This window comes from Bidens hawaiensis, unplaced genomic scaffold, assembly GCF_021521415.1.
Source record: "Bidens hawaiensis isolate Kalapana, Puna unplaced genomic scaffold, B.hawaiensis_p1.1 tig00029000_1, whole genome shotgun sequence".
NCBI lineage: Eukaryota > Viridiplantae > Streptophyta > Magnoliopsida > Asterales > Asteraceae > Bidens > Bidens hawaiensis.
Genome location: NW_027505140.1, coordinates 224374 through 244763, shown reverse-complemented (window position 1 = coordinate 244763; position 20390 = coordinate 224374). Strand labels below are relative to the sequence as shown.

The 20390-nt window shown below is 32.7% G+C and overlaps 2 protein-coding genes across 2 annotated transcripts; one reads left to right on the top strand and one right to left on the bottom strand.

Moving 5' to 3' along the window:
• Positions 1–3608: 3608 nt before the first annotated feature.
• On the bottom strand, positions 3609–5372 carry LOC143611000 (uncharacterized). The gene has a single exon (XM_077085331.1). It carries the CDS (start codon positions 5361–5363, stop codon positions 3738–3740), a length of 1626 nt encoding a protein of 541 aa, XP_076941446.1. The 5' UTR covers positions 5364–5372; the 3' UTR covers positions 3609–3737.
• A 3432-nt stretch (positions 5373–8804) lies between these two features.
• LOC143611004 (small ribosomal subunit protein eS24z-like) lies at positions 8805–10510 on the top strand. Its single transcript, XM_077085334.1, has 5 exons — positions 8805–8907; positions 9009–9050; positions 9783–9953; positions 10055–10141; positions 10239–10510. Exons 1-5 carry the CDS (start codon positions 8806–8808, stop codon positions 10269–10271), a joined length of 435 nt encoding a protein of 144 aa, XP_076941449.1. The 5' UTR covers position 8805; the 3' UTR covers positions 10272–10510.
• Positions 10511–20390: the final 9880 nt, after the last annotated feature.

Below are 20390 nucleotides of genomic sequence, written 5' to 3'. Positions count from 1 at the left end.
GCCTACATAACACCACTTTTTTTCACACTCACGTGACCATAACACAGCTTTAGAAAGGTAAAATTGCAAGAAAAAGTTTTAAGAGTGTTCTTAGACTAAATGTAAATGCTTAAAAGTTGTGGTATGGACATGTAAAATACCTGAAAGATGTATACACTTATCTATAAATGTTCATGTAAATAGATCCTACTTATCAATTCAAACCAAAAATTACACTAAAACTCACTTTATTTTCTCTCTTCATTTTAATTAAATAATATTTTTTATACATTTTATCATTATTTTTTCTCTTTCCTTCACTCACAACAACTTTCAAAATATATTAAAAAATTACAGGGGATGAACAGTAACTTTTCAAATATACATAAAAATAACTACTTTTTCTAAAATATAAAAACGCTTCACTCACAACACCCTGAATCACTCTCTATATTATAAAAACACCCCTAACATAATATGAGGGGTTGGATGAGAATGCTTTAAAGTGTTCTCAAAGCAGTGCAAGTATTCATATAATCTTACATTCTCTTTAGTCACGGATTGTTGCAGAGGTTAACATAAAGTTGACTTAATAAAGTGGTATTAAAGTTGGGTTGATAATTTTATTTGATTATGTTGGTTAGCTGAGCATTGAAGGGTTTAGTGAGTTTTTTAATAACAAATTTTGCTAGTTAAAGGAAAAGTCGCGCCCACTGATACAAACAAATGGCAAAGAAGACAACTAAAACTGACGGGAAAAACACAACTAGTGAAAGAAAGAAACAACTAGTGTTTCTTTACCTAAAAGACAAATAATTTATTCAACCAACATATTTCATATATTTTGTTGAATAAATTGTTCACAAGAACTACGCTTGTCATTATGTCATCAATTGTTTTTCTTTCCCATTCAAACTTCAAACTTGCAATCCTTTTTATATTTGAAACCATGTTGATAACAGAACCACCACAAAAGTAAAGCAAAGCTGGGCGGTAATACTTGAAAGGTAAAATGGTCATTTTGTTCCCTCTATTCACTACTACTCGGACAACACCATCATTCATTAGGTTGATACTCCAAGTCAAAAAGCAAAATCATAAAAATCAGACAGACTTTTCCTTTTTAAAAAGTACATTGTCTTTACCTTGCCAAGAATTTGGTCATATATTCTCTAGATTTTGTACATTTATTAGGTCAACTACATCAATAGTAAAAAGTAAAAATAAAAATAGTTTAGTACTTTCAAAATATGTTCAACTACATAAACCTCATTATTTATTATAAACAAACAAACTTGCAAAAAACGAGTATCCAATTTTTTTTTTTAAATTTAAAACCCCACATGCATTAGATTTTAGAACTATCATATAGGCTACACAAGTATGTATCTTATTATATCAAATTCAACAAATGCAATTTTGCTTTGTTAAATCAAAACTATCACACATATTTAAAATTTTAGAACCATCATATCGGTTAAACAAGTATGCATCTTATATTTATTATATCAAATTTAACATGCCAAAATAAAAATAACATGTGCTCTCTTTTAACATGTCAAAATAACATATGCGATTTCGCTTTTCATCCAAACCTAATCTTGATGAGATATCGACATGCTAAATTGTTATTTTCTAAATTTCTACAAAACCTTAAAAGAGGATTCCACAACACATGCTGCTTGATATTAATTATCCAAGATGTATACTCGGGTGGTTTTATGAACAGTTATAAATTTATAATACATGTGTGCAGCCGTGCAGGGATGCTAAAATAACTGAGCTCTACCAAAAAACCAAAGCCCAAAACACTCAAGACGAGTATCAGAGCAGGTATACAAACACATTACACACCAGGTGAGAATCACCCAATTATCCAAGACGGGTACCATACCCACTAACCCGCATTGGAACCTATATCAAAACCGAATATATTATCACAAAATATATAGCGATAATATTTTGAACTAGTCGGAGGTTGTAAGAAACTTGAAGTTATTGAAGAAGATATGTTAGAATTGTAGTTTAGAAGTTGACAATTCTTAAGTCGGCCTTTAGAATGAGTACGGGATCGAGTTTCAATGGGAATCTCGACATGTAACTTTTAACCACATGACAAAATAAACAAAGAAACCAGTAGAACCAAAGAGCAACGGGTAATACCCGACGTGTATGAGATACAGCTTTACAATTGAATACAAGGATAAGAATACTAAAAGCCATCCCAAACTCAACCTGTTGCAACCCTTGCATGGGTGACCTTAGTAAAAAAACTGACAGCATAGCTAGCATGTACATACATTCTCTATAACTTAATGTTCAATTTCTCGTTCTTTTTTCTGAATTAACTATTATGTTATTTACTTCTGTTCCGTTTTCTTGTTTTTCTTATAATGTTCAGCTCTTTCACCACCACTATTGTATCTTTGTGCTTATTAAGTGTGAACACTATCATAACTTACAGCAACCATATGCTCATTAGTAGTTGACATTTTTCAATTGTTCGGCAGGCCTGGCTAGAAACTATGCCGCGCCACCATCATCAAATACAGTAGACCCGGTTGATTTGTGCATCAGATGTTAGCTCCAATTCTACATATTTTACGTCCGTTTATAACATGAAAAAGATTTTATGTTCAACTATTTACATGCACAAACAGGAACAAACTCCTCATTCATTCATAAATGTTCATTCATAAATGTTCGATACATTGCTCATGTGTGTCTTGTTTTTTAAGGATGGCGAAGCGAACCAAGATGATTGGGTCCACAAAGCCAGGCCAAGGCGCAATGCGTACTCATCATGTATGTGAGGCTTAAGGTGTTTATGTCACTCATTTTATATTTTCCATAGTTTTCTATCATCACATGCCAAAAATTTTGATGTAAATAATCTCTCTATATATGTATTATATAAGTAACCGATATGTGCAACCTAAAAAACTATAGAAACAACCCGATGAACAAAAGTTTTCCATGTATGCGCCTCTTGTACACCCATCGCCTCAGGCAGTCAAAAGAACAAAGGCTTGCACATGAGTGTGTCTCACGCCTGAGGTGTAACCAAGATTTATATATCTTTGTTCGTATACAATTACAAATAGTATATATGTACATATGAAATAAATATTTTTATAAATATATCATACTTAAACATGAACAAAAGTATAAGAATATGAATATTGCGTGTATTCTAACTTTAATGATTTTATAAGTTATTTTTTAAAAATATTTTATATTTTTTGATATATGTTAGTTCGTTTATGAACAAACACGAATAAACATATCTTCTTAATTAATGAGCGCGTGCAAAGGAATCTGTTCGTATAAGCGTTTGCACTCGTTTGCTGTCCAGTTAAGCTTAAACAAACGAGCACGTACAACATGTTCGTCCGGTCCTTTTACAATCCATGTACTTTTACACATACAGGCAAAAATGCATAATACTTCGCTATTGAGTCCCTGTTTTTAGTCTATACAGCTAGTTATTATTTATGTTTACACCTCATGCCCACCCAAAATTGAACATCAGGAAAGTCCTAAGATCTGCTGTTGCAGTTTCCATGTTAAATGATTGGCATAGTCGCATAGACCTATAATGATGAAATACAACAAAAAAACATGTCCCACAATCCAAAATTTAATTTAAGCAACAAGTCATATACCCTCTTGACACATTCTAATGTTCAAATTCTACAAGAAGATGACATAAAACAAAACAGAACCGGTAAGCGAAAAGATGATAGCATACCTTGCAATCAAGCATCAGGGTCCTCAGTTGCTTTCCCACCAAAAGGATCATGAGAAGGCCCCGAATCTTCTCCAATGTGGCGTTGCACCAACCGTTGCAAATCAGCCATAACTTTCTGTTCCCGCTTCGCTTTTTCTTCATAGTTAAACATAGCTAAAGCCCGTTTATCCTCAGCACTATAAACTTGATTTTCTTTCCTGATACGAATAGCATTCATCCTTTGATGCCTACTACCACTCATAACATAACCAAGATCTTCAAACTTGCTAATCTCATCAGCCGATAGACCAACTTCTCCTCTTCGTGGGATACGTTTCCCTTGCTGCACATATTGCGCAATTGCATCACCTTCACCGGGCCTCAACGCGCCACCATAGCTTATATGCCCTTCAGCTCGTGGTAAAGGCATGGGTCCCACCTCGGGTTCCTCATCTAAAGCAAGCTTCTTTCTTGAGTCAATCATTTCTTTGAACATTAGCAACTCGTTATCTGTTTCTGGTTTCTCCAAATCTTCCGCCTTCGGTTTGGTTTTTATATCTTTTTCAGAATCCGAATTCTCATCCGATGATTTTGAAGAAGATCTGTGACTTCTTTTAGATTTCAAGGATTCTTTGCCTCCATCACTCTCACTGCTTTCTTCAGAATCACTATCCTTGCTTGTTCTTCTTCTTGAACTTCTTCTCTTTCTTTTACTACTTCTGCTACTCTTTCGTTTGGTTGATCTCTTCAACTTCTTCTTCTTCTTCCTCCTCCTATATTCTTCTTCAGAATCATCACTGGAATAATCTGATTCACTCTCACTCTCACTAGCTGATACAGATCTCTTTCTTCTAACCCTAGACCTAGAACTCTTACTCTTCTTCTTCCTCCTCGATCTAGAATCATCCGACTCCGACTCATCCGACTCCGACTCAGATTCCCTCGACCTTGAACTCTTACTCTTCTTCTTCCTCCTCCTCGATCTAGAATCATCCGAATCCGACTCAGATTCCGAATCTGACGAAGCGGCCCTCGCCTTCTCTGAATCCGACTTCTCCTCAACAACATCCTTCTCTTCATTCTCCTCCAGCTCAACCTCATCATAATCATCATCGCCTCTCGGCGGACTTGGCGTCACATTCCATATGCAATTCTTCAACATCTTCCTCACCTTCTGCCTTTTCAACCTCCTATACTCTTCATAACTCAATCCTCTCAACTCCTCATCAGACTCAGACTCCTGTCCATTACCGTTACCGTAACCATTACCGCGATCTAAATACTGCTTATTCCTACCTCCATAATTCGGTTTCCTATTCTGATTTATCTTTTCAACCCTAGGGCTAGGGCTTCTTCTAGATCCAGAATAATCAGGTGACCGACGATCACGGCGGTAACTAATCTGATTATCGTACCGGCTATAATCAGGACTACGGCTACGGCTACGGCTAACGCTACGGTTTTGATGATTTAATCTAGAATAATCAGGTGAACGGCGATACCTATTTTGATTATCGTTATCGTACCTTGAATATTGAGGACTCCGGCGAGAACTGTGGTTCCTCCGGTCGGCCGGAGCGTCATGTTCCGGCGAGTAATTAGGGTTTTGATTACGGTTGCGACGACGTCGTTCGGGAGAAGCAGGGTATCCCATTGAGTGGATGAAAAGAAAATAGAGCAACCCGCTCTGACTTTATGTTAACAGTTTTATTTTATTTGAGTTCAAGCCCGGCTTAATTTTTAGACGGCTCGATTTTATAAATGAAATTTTATTAGCACTTTACAAGTTTAGCAGTTTAAGTTATTATTTAGTAGTTTTCAAAACTATGTGAAATAAGCTAAATATAAAACCTAACAAGTCCCAATCAAGTTCAAACAAGCCGGGCTAACAGCGAGCAATTCTTGACAAAAGTAAAATAATTCGAGCTAAGACAAGCTGACCTAACGAGTGAGTTACATACCCTTGGCTCGACTACAAATTGAGCCAACTAATCTCGGATTGGTTTTAAAACTGATCAATTCAAGCAAGCCTTTTTTAAGTAAGCCCACAGTCATGATCTTTCTGAACGGCCATATATACAATGATACCCAAGAAGACGGGGCAATTAACTCACATCAACTTTAAACGTCAATGACGTGAGACTCCTTGTCTCAACATGAATTAAGTAAAATAGGCTGGTTCTTCAAGTGAACATGAAGAATCGGCTGCCACCCTTAAATCATCATTAAGTGGCTCTCCCCCCTCAATTCCATGACACCATCAATATTTTACACCAATGTCCATGTAAATCATGTAACAACCTAGAGGGTGATAAGGTTATTTTGATTTCTTGACCAGTTTTAAAAAACCTTTGTTAAATAATATTTCTTATGATAGTTTATATATTACCATAGTTAGCATAATGATTTATAATGGTCTGGGTAAATGTTAACAAATCCATATTCGATCCTTAGTTCTTACCAGGGGTTTCTCCATCACATTCTCTTTAAAATTTGGCAAAGATCACTCTTGTGATGTACCGTTAAAGATGGTGGTCACCACTTCAACGTCTCACTAAGTTGGTAGTAATAATGATAACTTTTTCCTAACGCGGTACACTTCACCCAACTTTCTCTCTTCTAAGGTGGTGGTGATCACATGTTGAAAAATATCACCAACAATTATTTTTCTAGTTAAGATTGTAATAACCTCCTAACATCTTAATAATCTCGATAATGATCACCTTTCATTGATCACTAGGTTTAACAGTGATCACTGCTTATATCATAGTTATTAAAAGAACACTAGGCGCGTGCCTAGGCGCTAATTCAAGGCGTAACGCAAGTAAAACGCATGGTGGCGGTTGAGGCGTGCTTCCAACAAGATTCCAGCTAAATTTGAAAATTCCGGCTAAGACCTTGAAATTTCGGCCTGAAATTGAGGATAGTTACCTGAAGGGAAGAGGACGAGTGCCCTTTTTTGTGTTCTCGTTTTTTGTATGGGCCTATGCGGGTGGTTTAAACTTTAAAGCACACAAAAACTGCAACATTTTTTTTATATTTCATAGTACAACATTATTTTAGTTGTGCACTGTGTAGCCCTGACCTTATGTTGCTACAGTAATGACAGGTTTGAAAGATTTCTTTATTATAATTGTTAGGTTAATTCAAATTAGTTGTTAGTGTTAAAACAATTTGTTATTGGACTATCAAAATAATATGTGAAGTTTTTATGAATTTTTTAGCTATCTAATCTTTATATTTTAAAATTTTAAACTTATTGTTTAATTTTTATTTTTTATACTTATTAGATAATAGCTTTTGCTTTTTATATTTGAAGGAAAATTGAAAATAAATAATTTCACCTTTTGTGTATTGGCCGATATAATTCCATATTTAAAAATCACTACAAACGGTCTAACCTTTCAACTATTTTTGTCTCAATGGTCATCCGTTAAAAAACACTTAACGTCAATGTATTAGGGCTTTTGATAGGAAGAAGAATAGGAGTCGACTGATGCAAAACTTATCTCGAAACGGTGACCCAAACGATGAAACAATGTTTCAATTCCAGTGTTTGAATTTCTAATTAATGAAAATCAAGCCATTTGAATCATCGTTCGAGATAAGTTTTACATCAGTCGACTCGTATCTTTATTCCAATCAAAAGCCCTAAATTGTCGGTTTGAAACCCGGGGAAAAAAATGTAACGACGCTAAATGTTTTTTCACAGAAAACCATTGAGACAAAAATAGTTGAAATGTTGGCACGTTGGTAGTGATTTTTAAAGGTGGGATTATTATCGGGCAAACAAAATGTGGGATTATTTATTTCTAATTTGCCATATTTGAATAAAATAATTTTTTAATACACAACATAGTTTTAATTTTTTTATTTAACTGCGTTTTTTAAAGCGGGCGCTTTTTTTTCCTGCTTCTAGCCAGGGTGCTAGGTGTAACATTAACGCTTTCGAGTGCTTATCGCATTTGATAACTATGGCTTATATGCAATAATGCTTTAATGAATATTATAATAGTACGCTTGAGCTGGTGAAGTGCATCTTCTAAGTTTTAGGTAGCGTTTAGCACATAGAATTGACACTAGGAATGAAATGATTGTGATGAAATGGAAAAAAAGGGTGTGTGGTTGGTTATCGAATGGAATCAACAACTACACAAGAAATCTCATTTCATCAAAACTATTCTTTCCTGCCCTTTATTTTTCTATTACATTCCTCTTTTACCATAATCTCTCGACACAACCATAGGCAACCACCACCTTACCATCATCACCACCATATGACAACCACCGCCATCACCGCGGGCACCGCCTATCAAATGTATGGGTGAACATTATATAATACTCATCAATAATTAATTAAGAATTGAGTTGGCAAAACCATTTGAAACAATGAAACCTGGTTAATTTCATTTAGTTTAAGTTTTAGTTCAAATTTGACTTGGTTAACTAACTAATATTAATTGAATTCAAACCATAACTGAGCTTCATAACCGGTTAACCAAAACCGAAGTTCAGTTAATAATCATCAAAATCCCACAACTAAAGCTAGCAGTTATGGCTACTGTTAAACGTATTTTGTTTTGAACGGTCAACGAATCCTTCAAATAAACTACCGACTAAATTTACCATAACAAAATACACACGTCTTATACCCGAATTGAACGGCAATGACAACTATTACATAAATAACTTTTTAAAACAAGCAAGAAAGCCTAGCCCATCGAAATATATTAACCCAAGCCCACATAAAAGGGTTACTAGAAGTCTAGGTTTATAAACCGTTGGTAGCGTTTAGAAAGAAAGAAAGATCCACACCGCCGCAGCCACAGCCACAGCAGCTGCCGGAGTTGACAGTACCAGGTACAAATCCTCACTCATACAACGCTTATTAAATGATTAGGTTAAATTCTTGTATTATTTTGCTTCATTTCATTGTGAAATCTCACTTTTTTCTTCTATTTCTATAAGATTCACCGTTCGGATTGATTTATTTGTATAATATTTGAGTGAATTTAGAATATAAGAAGGTGTTATCTCTAGATTCTAATTTTAGGTTAAAATTATTTAATTTATGATATATGAGTTTATTATCAATGATGTACATTTTGTGTTTTGCAGTGAAAATGGCTGACACTAAGGCAGTTACTATCCGCACAAGGAAGTTCATGACAAATAGGCTTCTTTCCAGGAAGCAATTTGTGAGTTTTTTTTTCATAATATTTGATTTGTTTATATAAAAAATGTTTTGTATGTTTGAAGTTACTTTTTTTAAACGTACATGCATTGTTTATTGTTGTAGGTAATTGATGTTCTTCATCCTGGCAGGCCAAATGTGTCTAAGGTTTGACACTACTGTTTCAGTGTTGTAGAACTCGTTAGACGTTAGTCGATTGGAATTGGGATTAGTCGAGCGGTGGGGTGATAACTTGGGATTAATCGGGTTGGAATTTATATATGTAATTTTTCAAGATTAGTAAGGTTTTTTTAAAATTCTTCCAAGGTTTTTGACCGAATTTTATCAGAAGTTGCAAGACGCTAGTTGGGCGGTGTGGTGTGACTAGTGATAAAATTGGGGGATTAAATGGATGGACATTTTATATGTAATTTTAGAAGTAAAGTTTTTTAAAATTCTTTCAAGATATTTGACCGATTTTTTACTGAAATTTGACCAATATTGAATGAATGTGACTGGTACCGATATAAGGGCTGATTAACTGAAACTCGCTAGGCGCTAGTTGGGCGGTGGGGTGTGACTAGTGATTAATTTGGATTAATTATATTGGAATTTTATATATAAATTTTTAAGATAAGTAAAGTTTTTTAAAGTTCTTTCAAGATTTTTGACCGATTTTGATGAAGTTTAACCAATATAGATCGAATGTGACGTTCGATTAGGCAAAATTGAGTTGGTAGCTTTCAGATTTTTGACTATTCACTGATTAATCTGCACTTAATTGTGGTTTTTACAACACTGACTTGTTTAGATGTAATTTCTGTGTTTTATTTTACATGTTGTGTTTGATTAAATAACTAAGTGTGCCGTTTCTCGGTTTTGCTTGTTATTTTGATAAAGGCTGAATTGAAAGAAAAGTTGGCAAGGATGTATGAAGTCAAAGATCAAAGTTCCATCTTTGTATTCAAGTTCAGAACTCATTTTGGTGGTGGTAAATCAACTGGTTTTGGATTGATATATGATTCTATTGAGAACGCGAAGAAATACGAGCCCAAATACAGACTTATCAGGGTAAATATTCGTCTTAATTTTGTTACATATGCTATTAATCATGTAGGATATTTGTATACAGTCGGTTTATGTTTTGGGTTTGTTTTTTGGCGGTTTTGTAGAACGGTTTGGATACTAAGGTTGAGAAATCAAGAAAGCAACTGAAGGAAAGGAAGAACAGAGCAAAGAAGATCCGAGGTGTGAAAAAGGTAAGTGTCTGACATTATTATTTATGTTGATTGTTTTAGTTTAATTATGTATGCACGTTTGGATGATTTTGGTAAATCATTTGATTTGGTTGTGCAGACAAAGGCTGGGGATGCTGCCAAGAAGAAGTGAGAGTTTTTAAGGGATTTTGTTGTGGTTTTTTGGAGTCGGTTTTTAGCATTTTTGAAACTTGTATTTTGTTGGAATTGAGATGAATGTAGGTGTATGAATATTTGATTTTAATTATGGAGGTAAGGTTATTTTTTTTGAAAGGTGCCGCAGAATTTGCACAAACAGTAACGTTACGCAGTGGCATTGCTCTAAAGGCAAGTTCTACACAATGCAAGTAGACTAGTTAAATACAGTTCAACATATCATAAAACTTGATAGTTTAAGTTCAAACATTATGTCACATAAGTCTAATATCTAACAAATACTAGTGTTCTTACTTAACTTCGAGGCATGTTTTGTAACGAGCCGAACGACAGCCATAGCTTAATAGCAAATTACCTACATGACAATTATTTAAGCTAGATGTAAGATTTGCAAGTGTTGTTAACCATAGTCCATAGCTTTGATACTTGCAATCAATTGCTCAACCTATGTAGAGGTGCAAAAACCGGGTATTTTCAGGAACCGGAACTGGGTAGGAACCGGTTCCGAGCATGGCCAACAAAAAGTCAAAACCGGGTCCGGGGAGGAACCGGTTCTGGATATAGTCGGGTATTTGACCGGGTTTTGACCGGTTCCACCGGGTTTTTTTCGAGTTTCGGGTAGGGTAGGGTCGGGTTTTGACCGGGCATTTCCTATTTCCGGATATGGCTCCGAGGATAAATCCTATACCCGATCCTACTCGCGAGTCGGGTACGGGTAGGAACTGGTTTCGGGTCGGGTCAGCAACCGGGCATTTTGTGCACCTCTAAACCCGTGTAGGGTTTCTAACATAGTATTTAATGTTTTACTCCAAGGTTGTTGAACCTGGAAATGACTGATTGCTAGAAATCAAACAATCTACCAATATTATTAAAACAACACATTCTTTTCACATGTCATTCAACTAGAGAACTGAACACACTACCTTAATTTTAAAATATTTTTGGCTTACCAACTCAACTAGGATGAATTGATGTTAACATTCTCTTTTTCTTTATTGTTATAGATTCACAGCTTTTCATTTTGATTTCTTTTCAAATACAAATACAAAATATTCTTACTAATCTATGTATTTTAGAAAAAAAATATTTATATCTTATAAATCCATAAGGTATGTTATTATGTATATTATTAAATTTAACTTTTTTGTTTACTTTTTAAACACCCATGTATCACACGGGCTATATCTTAGTTGATAAATATAAGTTGTTCTCCAGTCTCCACTACTAGGCGGGTGCCGCGCGATGCGGCGGGTGTCCGAAGACAAACCCTGCGAATCACATAGCAATTAAGAGTGCTCATGGTTCGGTTTAAAGCCTTTAAACCTTTTTAACCGGTCATCAGTTTGGTTTCATGGTCGGTTTTTTCTTTTTCTTTTTTTTTTCGCTCGATTGGTTGGTTTCAAATTTTCAAACCGTAGCTAAAGGTTTGGCTCGCGGATTATGCTGAAAACCGGCTATATGAAATCAGACCAAACTTAAATGTTGTATACATTTTAATCTCTTTTATTATTTAGTAATTGACAAGTTTTGTTATATATATTAGATATAATTAAGATATAAATGAACAAAGTATTTTTTAATACAAGTAAACATGACTATTACAACTTTAAATTAACCTAATTTCAGTATTATTTTTTATAATCTTCGTTATTGTTATAATTTTGTATCCTAGGTGTTCCATTAATCTTTACCATTTATGTTGCTAAAATTATCATTTTTCCTATTTTGTTATATATAAGAGATTTTGTAACGATTCAGTTTCAATTTTCAATGATTCAATTTTGGTTTGGACGACGAAAAATTGATACTAATGGTTGGGCTCACAAGTTTAACTTACAAACCATCAAAAACCGGCATCGAGCACCCCTACATAACTTATTAATTATTTAAAATTGAAAAAAATATAACAATAACATACTCAAATTAAAGAGAATAAAATGCTTGATTTTATGGTGCACTTTTTTTTTTACAAAAATATTAGCGTACGAAAAAATTATGGTTGTTTAAAAATCGTGGTGATAAGTTAGTTTAAGATTAAAATTGAAAACATAATATGGTTAAAGATGACGGGGCAAACTTGTAAGTTAGGTGAATTGTGTTTAAAAGACAAGTTTACCCCTTTTTGCACATGTACTTTATGCATTAGCATTTGTAAAACTCTTAAAATCAAGTGTCCTAATTTACCCTTGTCTCATGTATTATATATAGTATAGATATAGATAGTTAGATATAATTGAACAAAGTCTTTTTTAATACAAGTAAACATGACTATTACAACTTTAAATTAACCTAATTCCAGTTTGATTTTTTATAATCTTCGTTCTTGTTATAATTTCGCATCCTAGGTGTTCCATTAATCTCTACAATTTATGCTGCTAAAATTATCATTTTTCCTATTTTGTTATATATAAGAGAGTTTGTAACGATTCGGTTTCATTTTTCTATGATTCAATTTTGGTTTGGACGACGAAAAATCGATACTAATGGTTGGGCTCACAAGTTTAACTTACAAACCATCAAAAACCGGCATCGAGCACTCCTACGTAACTTATTAATTTTTTAAAAATTGAAAAAATTATAACAATATCATACTTAAATTAAAGAGAATAAAATGTTCGATTTTATGGTGCACTCTTTTTTTTTAAATATTAGCGTACAAAAAAATTATGGTCGTTTAAAAATCATGGTGGGAAGTTAGTTTAAGATTAAAATTGAAAACGTAATATGGTTAAAGATGAGGGGGCAAACTTGTAAGTTAGGTGAATTGTGTTTAAAAGACAAGTTTACCAATTTTTACACATGTACTTTATGAATTAGCATTTGTAAAGCTCTTAAAATCAAGTGTCTTAATTTACCCTTTCTCATGTATTATATATAGTATAGATATAGATAGTTAAGGATATAATTGAACAAGGTCTTTTTTAATATAAGTAAACATAACTATTACAACTTTAAATTAACCTAATTCAGTATGATTTTTTATAATCTTCGTTCTTGTTATAATTTCGCATTCTAGGTGTTCCATTAATCTCTACCATTTATGCTGCTAAAATTATCATTTTTCCTATTTTGTTATATATAAGAGAGTTGGTAATGATTCGGTTTCAATTTTCTATGATTCAATTTTGGTTTGGATGACGAAAAATCGATACTAATGGTTGGGCTCACAAGTTTAACTTACAAACCATCAAAAATCAGCATCGAGCACCCCTACGTAACTTATTAATTTTTTAAAAATTGAAAAAAATTATAACAATATCATACTTAAATTAAAGAGAACAAAATGCTCGATTTTATGGTGCATTTTTTTTACAAAAATATTATAGTACGAAAAAATTATGGTCGTTTAAAAATCGTGGTGGGAAGTTAGTTTAAGATTAAAATTGAAAACGTAATATGGTTAAAGATGAGGGGGCAAACTTGTAAGTTAGGTGAATTGTGTTTAAAAAACAAGTTTATTCCTTTTTATACTTTATGTATTAGCATTTATAAAACTCTTAAAATCAAGTGTCTTAATTACCATTGTCTCGGTATAGATGATAAACAATGGATAAAAGTATTGCTCTCAAACTACTAACAACAAACAACTGATAAAAGCAACTTAAGAGAAACAACATATACAAAACTACTAAATAGTAAAAGACTTAAACAACTAATGGTCAGCATCAGTTGTTACATATATCAGTAGTTTAATTTTATAATTATACTACCTTTCTGCTTTATCAGTTGTTTGTAATGATTCTATTAGCTTTCACTTTCAACCTTAGACTCATCAGCACTTACATAAAATGAAGATGATAACATCTACTTCATTTAACACTTCATACACACCTCTAAGTATAGTGTTGTATATGAATAACACCTCTAATTTGTAATCATTCAATTATGATGGATAAAATGTTTTGCCTCTTATAAAATTCTAGCTTGCTTATTTAGTTTAATTTTCCGTTGCATTAACTACTTATAATACTAATTGATTATTTGATTCATAATGAAGGGTAAAGTTAAAATACAAAGGACAATAAAATGAGAAGGGTGAGAAAGAATTTAATCAATTAATCTTAGATTTGAATGGTGGAGATTAATTTAAGAAAATAAATTGATGAGAAGGGCATAAAGGTAATAACCTACTTTTGTTGACTTTCTTTTTCCACATGCAAGGCACATGTCAATCACCTCATCATTTTAAAACATCCATAACTTTTCATGCAGAATTATTTTTTAAAAAAAATTTCACCATAATAACAAGCGTTTTTTTATCTTTAATATTAGTATCATATTGTTATATACATATAAAAAATTAGTGGGTTTTTTATATTGTGTTATTGGTTGTTCATTATGATTTTTAATTGGGTTTTTCTATGCATTTTGTAATAGATTTTGGTAATTTTGTTATCAATTGATACTCATATTAAAGATAACAATTACAACAAAGATTATGTCATTGTGTTTTTTTGTTTGTCATAGTGTCTTTGTGCTCATCATTTGTCTTTATACTTATCATTGTGTTTTACGTTTCAAGTCATTGTGTTATATGTATTCACCATTGTGTTTTACGTTTCAAGTCATTGTGTTATATGTATTCATCATTGTATTTTACGTTTCATGTAATTGTGTAATATGTATTCATCATGGTGTTTTATGTATTAGATAATTTGTTGTTATTTTATCATTATATTTACGTATTATTATTACACAATCGTATTATTAGCATTTAAAAAAAACACAATGATGATTTGAAAGACACAATGACAAACATAAAGACACAATGACGAAAAGACACAAAGACACAATGACATAATTTTTTTTTAATTTTTATATAACAAAGTCATACTCATATTAAAGATAAAAAAACGATTGTTATTATGGTGATTTTTGTTTTAAAAACTAATATCATATGAAAAAGTTATGGACGTTTTAAAATGATGGGGGAATTGACATGTGACTTGCATGTGGAGAGAGAACATATGTAATGAAACTTTTATACCCTTTTACATTTGGTCTCCACTTGACACATGTCAATCAACTATGGCTTCTCACACTTCTCATTTTTGTTGGCCTTTATAAAATAACTCAACCTTTATTATTTATCAAATTTTCTAATTACTAATTAAAATAATGTTAAAAGTAGTCGACATTCGTTATTGTGTAACCTAAATTGTTAAAACAAAGCACGTGGCATCGAAAAATTATATTTAAGTATGCATTTTTAATGACGTTTCACGTATATTTTTTTGTTAAATGTATTTTTGTTTGATTATTTTTTCATATGACCCGACTCGATTTGACTTTACTGGGATAGCCGAATCAGATGAAAAAAACTATATATCTATTTGCCCGACCCGAGTTGTTGAACTAGACTAATTTTTTTATACAAATAGTCAGTCGAACAAAAAAAATTATGATCCATGTAAGAAAATTTACTAGGTCCGTCACTGCTTGGACGAAAGATTTCTCGTGGAATGGTCAGGGGTAGGGGTGAGCATAAAGCCGAATTAACCGAACCCACATCGAATTAACTGAAAAAACCGAACCGAAGCATTAACCGACGGTTAATTTTTTGATTATTTGAACAACCAATTTTTCGGTTCGGTTTGGATTAACCATTTTTAATAGTCAAAAAATACCGAACCGAACTGATTAACCAATACTTTTATCCGTAACAATCATCTTCTAACGATATAATGTTCCAATACTTAAAAACGTTCTTTCACCATTGTATCATTTATCTTGGATATTTCATTCTATTAATAACACATATTAATTCGTTTCGAATGACATTGACCGTAAATTGCATTTATCCTTTTATACAGTGGCTTTGACAGTTAATTTTTTCACATGCTAAAACTCTTCACGATTTATTTGTCATTAAAATTGGTCTACATATTTACATATTAACACGACATACAAACAAAGTTAAACAAGAGATACGAACAAAGTTAAACACGAGATACATTTGGTGGTTCACGGCTGAAGTTGTAGGTGGCCGGTTGACGCCATTATAAGATTTTGTATAACTGAACTCCCTTCTTGGATTAACTGTGGTGCATTGTTTTGTTTAAGACGTTTGTGTTTTACAACTGGCTCCAAATGATAATCATCTAGCTTCGAAGGCCTTAAACGACGCTTCGGTTATGTATTGACTTCATCGTTTACTTTCCTCGAATTTATCAACGCCATACTCATTCTTTAAAACTTAAAATTTTTGTTCTGCTGGATTCCCTCCTGCTGGGATTATATTTTGTTTCTCTATATTTGGGAGACGAGTGTATTTTTCAAAAGTGGCTCGAAATAATAATCGTCTGGCTTTGAATAATGACTTCATGGTTTGCATCTGTCGAATATATCAACATAGCACTCCTCAATTTCATGGAGATAAAATCTACAAAAATGCATGGCATATACCATCAGTGATTTTGCTAACAAACAATCAAAGTGCACAAGAATAAAATTATCGATCTATGGTAGCTGGTGAGTGTGGTACATGTTCTTGTTAATTAGTTATATTAAATTGTATATTAATTTCACTCCAAAACAATTAGATAATTATTAAATACTTAACAAAAATGAAAATGATCTTTTTTAAACAACCTCTAAATAGACGTTTAGTTTTCAACTAGGAACATACCAAACCTCCAATGGTTTGAAATTCACGAGAAATTAAGCACAACTGCTAAGCATATAACATGAATTTAAGAATAGTTAGACGCTAAAACCGCTTCAAAGGAGTAAAGATCAAACCATATTTAGATCTACCCTAGTTCTAGGACACCAAGAGCACACAAAATCTAAAATCTAAAATTTAAAGACACGATAAAATATTGCAAATTCTTTATTTTTAGTGCACATGTTAAAAGTAGTTTTTTCGATAATAAATAAAATATCGATTGAACATACTGTTTCGATTGAATCTAGAAGACGACGACACATCCCTTGACGCCTATGCTTAGTAGTGGTGCCAATATAGGGTATTTCTGCGACCCTTTTTCCGTGAATCCTGCCATGGTTAATGCATAAAAATAACGTGTGAGAGCATACTACAAAGTAACGACCTATGTTAATAGATGTATAGGAATAAGCTTAATTAAAGTTACCTTATGGATGCTACTGTAATTAGTTTTTCATCCTTTTCCAATATAGCGGTAAAAAAACACACAAACAAGACCAAAATCCAAGGTTGTGACCCAAGAACCTCAACTAGTAGAGCCGAGCTCTGATACTAATTGTAGGTCCCTAGAACGGATCAAACAACTATGTTCTTTGATCAATCTCACACTAGAGCTAGCGGAAATCACTGTAGAGGAACCAAGATTTCGGATCTGTTTGGTGTTAGTTTATTGCCGAGAACGGAAGGTTAGAGAGAAAGTGTGAGCGTTGGTAGATAAGATAAGGCTAAGTATGGCAAAAGGTTGTTGGTTGCATGAGATACTTGCACTATTTATAGTGCTAAGTCTCATGCACCATGTTTATTTCATTGGGCCCAAATGGGTTTTGTTTACAAGTGACCTTAAGCCCAAACATACAAATAACACAAAAGACGATTATAAAGAAACGTAAATAAACACAACAATACAAAAGACTTAATATACAAAATAAGGCCTAATAATGCTATTCTTGTTTTTCACATGTTTCTGAAGCATTTTTGAGCCATGGAAGATTGCAATGCTCACTGATTTTATTTTTGCCTTTGTTGATTCTTCAAGCGGCTTGAAGCCGTCAGTGTCCTTCCATATCGATACAGTATCAAATGTGGCAGGAATGACTAGGTCCCAGACACCAAGAGCACATAAAATCTATAATTAAATGCACGATAAGGCATTGTAAGTTCTTTATTTACTGTGGACATGCTAAAGCAATTTTTGCGGTAATAAAGTGAAAATAATTAAAATATACGGGAACATACTGTTTCGATTGAATCTAGAAGACGACGACACATCCCTTGACACCTATGCTTGGTAGCGGTGCCAATATATGGCATTTCTGCAACTTTTCCCCCGAATCCTATCATGATCAATGCATAAAAATAGAGCGCGTGAAGGTATAATACAAGCGAACGACCCGTGTTAATAGATGTGCATGAATGAGCTTAATTAATGTTACCTTATGGTTGCTACGGAAATCAATTTTGTACCCTTTCCCAATATAGCGGTAAATAAACCTGAATAATCAAGTCGTATAAATTTTGACCTACCAAATATATAAAGAAGCCCGTGATGATCAATTGTTACTTTTAAACAAACTTGAACTCACAACTTAAGGGCCGTAGAGATCTACTTACTTGATGGAAAATGCTCCTATAATATAACACTGATTAAAGAATATAGTTGTCATAAAAAAAAACTTACCATTTACTATATAAAATATTCTTGATGATATTTGTTTGAGTTGTCTCGTCAACACTTGATTCGAAACAATCATTCAATATCTTCAATGCCTTAGTTTATTATTGCATTTTTTTCTAGAAGAGGTTGATTATCGTCTAGCTGTTAAGAAACCTGTTAAGAAAAGAATATAACGATCATGTACATTGTATATATAAAGAGACGATGCCAATAGTGATGGCTTTAAAAAAATTGGCAACGAGTACCGATGATATTAGTGTGTGAATTCGGAAGTTTGTATGAGAAATTAAGATAAAATCTAATAAAATTGGTAAATATTTACAATGATGTTCAAGGTTTATATACATACAGTAAGATGACTAGCACATCTGTTAGCAACATCCGACACAACTACGTAAGATCTTGGCCGTTCTACAACATGAACACACCAAACGCTATAAACAATCAACATGTAATCAAAACAATAAATTAAAAATAATATAGATGATACAAAACATGATTAAGAATACTTACAATTGATTCCCAACGCTCAGCATCGGTAACAACGAAGCGATGCATATGATAAGAACTAAATGAGAATTAGGGTTTTATGGTGGCAGATGCGGCGCTCTTGATGAATACGAGAATTAGGGTTATATGGTGGCGGATGCGCCGCCCTTGACGCATTTGGTAACGAAGAAGCAGGGTTTATTTATAACAAAGCGTTGATGTTATATTTTTTCATTTTGACCCCTTGATTTTACTTTGTCTAGTATGATATCTATCTATTAATTATCCCTTTCATTTAGCATTTTTTTTATTCTGGTCCACTCTCTTGATTGTTTAAATGCTTATGTATATATGGCAAATATATATTTCAAATTAGACATGTTTATTACCTAATCATATATCTTTGCCACCTATTTGTTATTTTGAGTAAATTACACAAATATTTCGTCAATCATATATTAAATTAATAAGTTACATAATTAGTTTACATGCTAAAAAATAAATTCTCGTATCATTTAACAAAAGAGCGTTAATAATGTTAGAGGCGTAACTTTAATTGAGAAGAAGTTGAAACCATAGATGCTAAATAAAAGCCAAATTGCAACTGATGGATAGAAAGAATAAGTTTGGCCAAACCATAGGGACTATAACAGTATTTAAGTATATTTTTTTATTACTAATTAAAATAATCTTTAGATGACTATTATTTAACAATTATTTTTTCATTAAATATTAACATATTTACATTTTATTTTCATACTTTATAAATAAAGATATGATCATTTAACTTATATTAATTCTTTTAAATTTTTTATAATGTAGTACAACACATATAGGTAAAGATATTATGAAATAATATGATATATATGTTGTGATGCCATATGATATGATATGATAAGTTATGATAGATATGATATGATATGATATGATATGGTGTTATTTGAAACCATACCATATGATGTTATATGGTATAATTCGTTGCTTTACAATATTGTAATATAATGTGATACGGTTTGATATGATGTTATTTAAGACCATATCGAATGATGTAATACGATACGTTATGATATAATATGATGTGATATTATATGATATGATGTAATCATATGATATAGTATAATAATATCATACATATAAGAGCATTCTTAGCCCGTTCCCAATAAATATGTGGGTGAGTCTTGTAAATCATATGGTATGATTATTAGTGATTGTGAGTAGAGAGGAAAAATGTCATGCGAGAGCATTTTAAGCATGTTCCCTATAAA

Excerpts from the sequence above, each read along its gene's own strand:
- LOC143611000 (XM_077085331.1), bottom strand. The coding sequence starts at position 5,363 with ATGGGATACCCTGCTTCTCCCGAACGACGTCGTCGCAACCGTAATCAA.
- LOC143611004 (XM_077085334.1), top strand. The coding sequence starts at position 8,806 with ATGTACATTTTGTGTTTTGCAGTGAAAATGGCTGACACTAAGGCAGTT. Across the intron at positions 8,908-9,008 it reads TTCTTTCCAGGAAGCAATTT|GTAATTGATGTTCTTCATCC; the intron begins GTGAGTTTTTTT and ends TTATTGTTGTAG. Across the intron at positions 9,051-9,782 it reads GCAGGCCAAATGTGTCTAAG|GCTGAATTGAAAGAAAAGTT; the intron begins GTTTGACACTAC and ends ATTTTGATAAAG.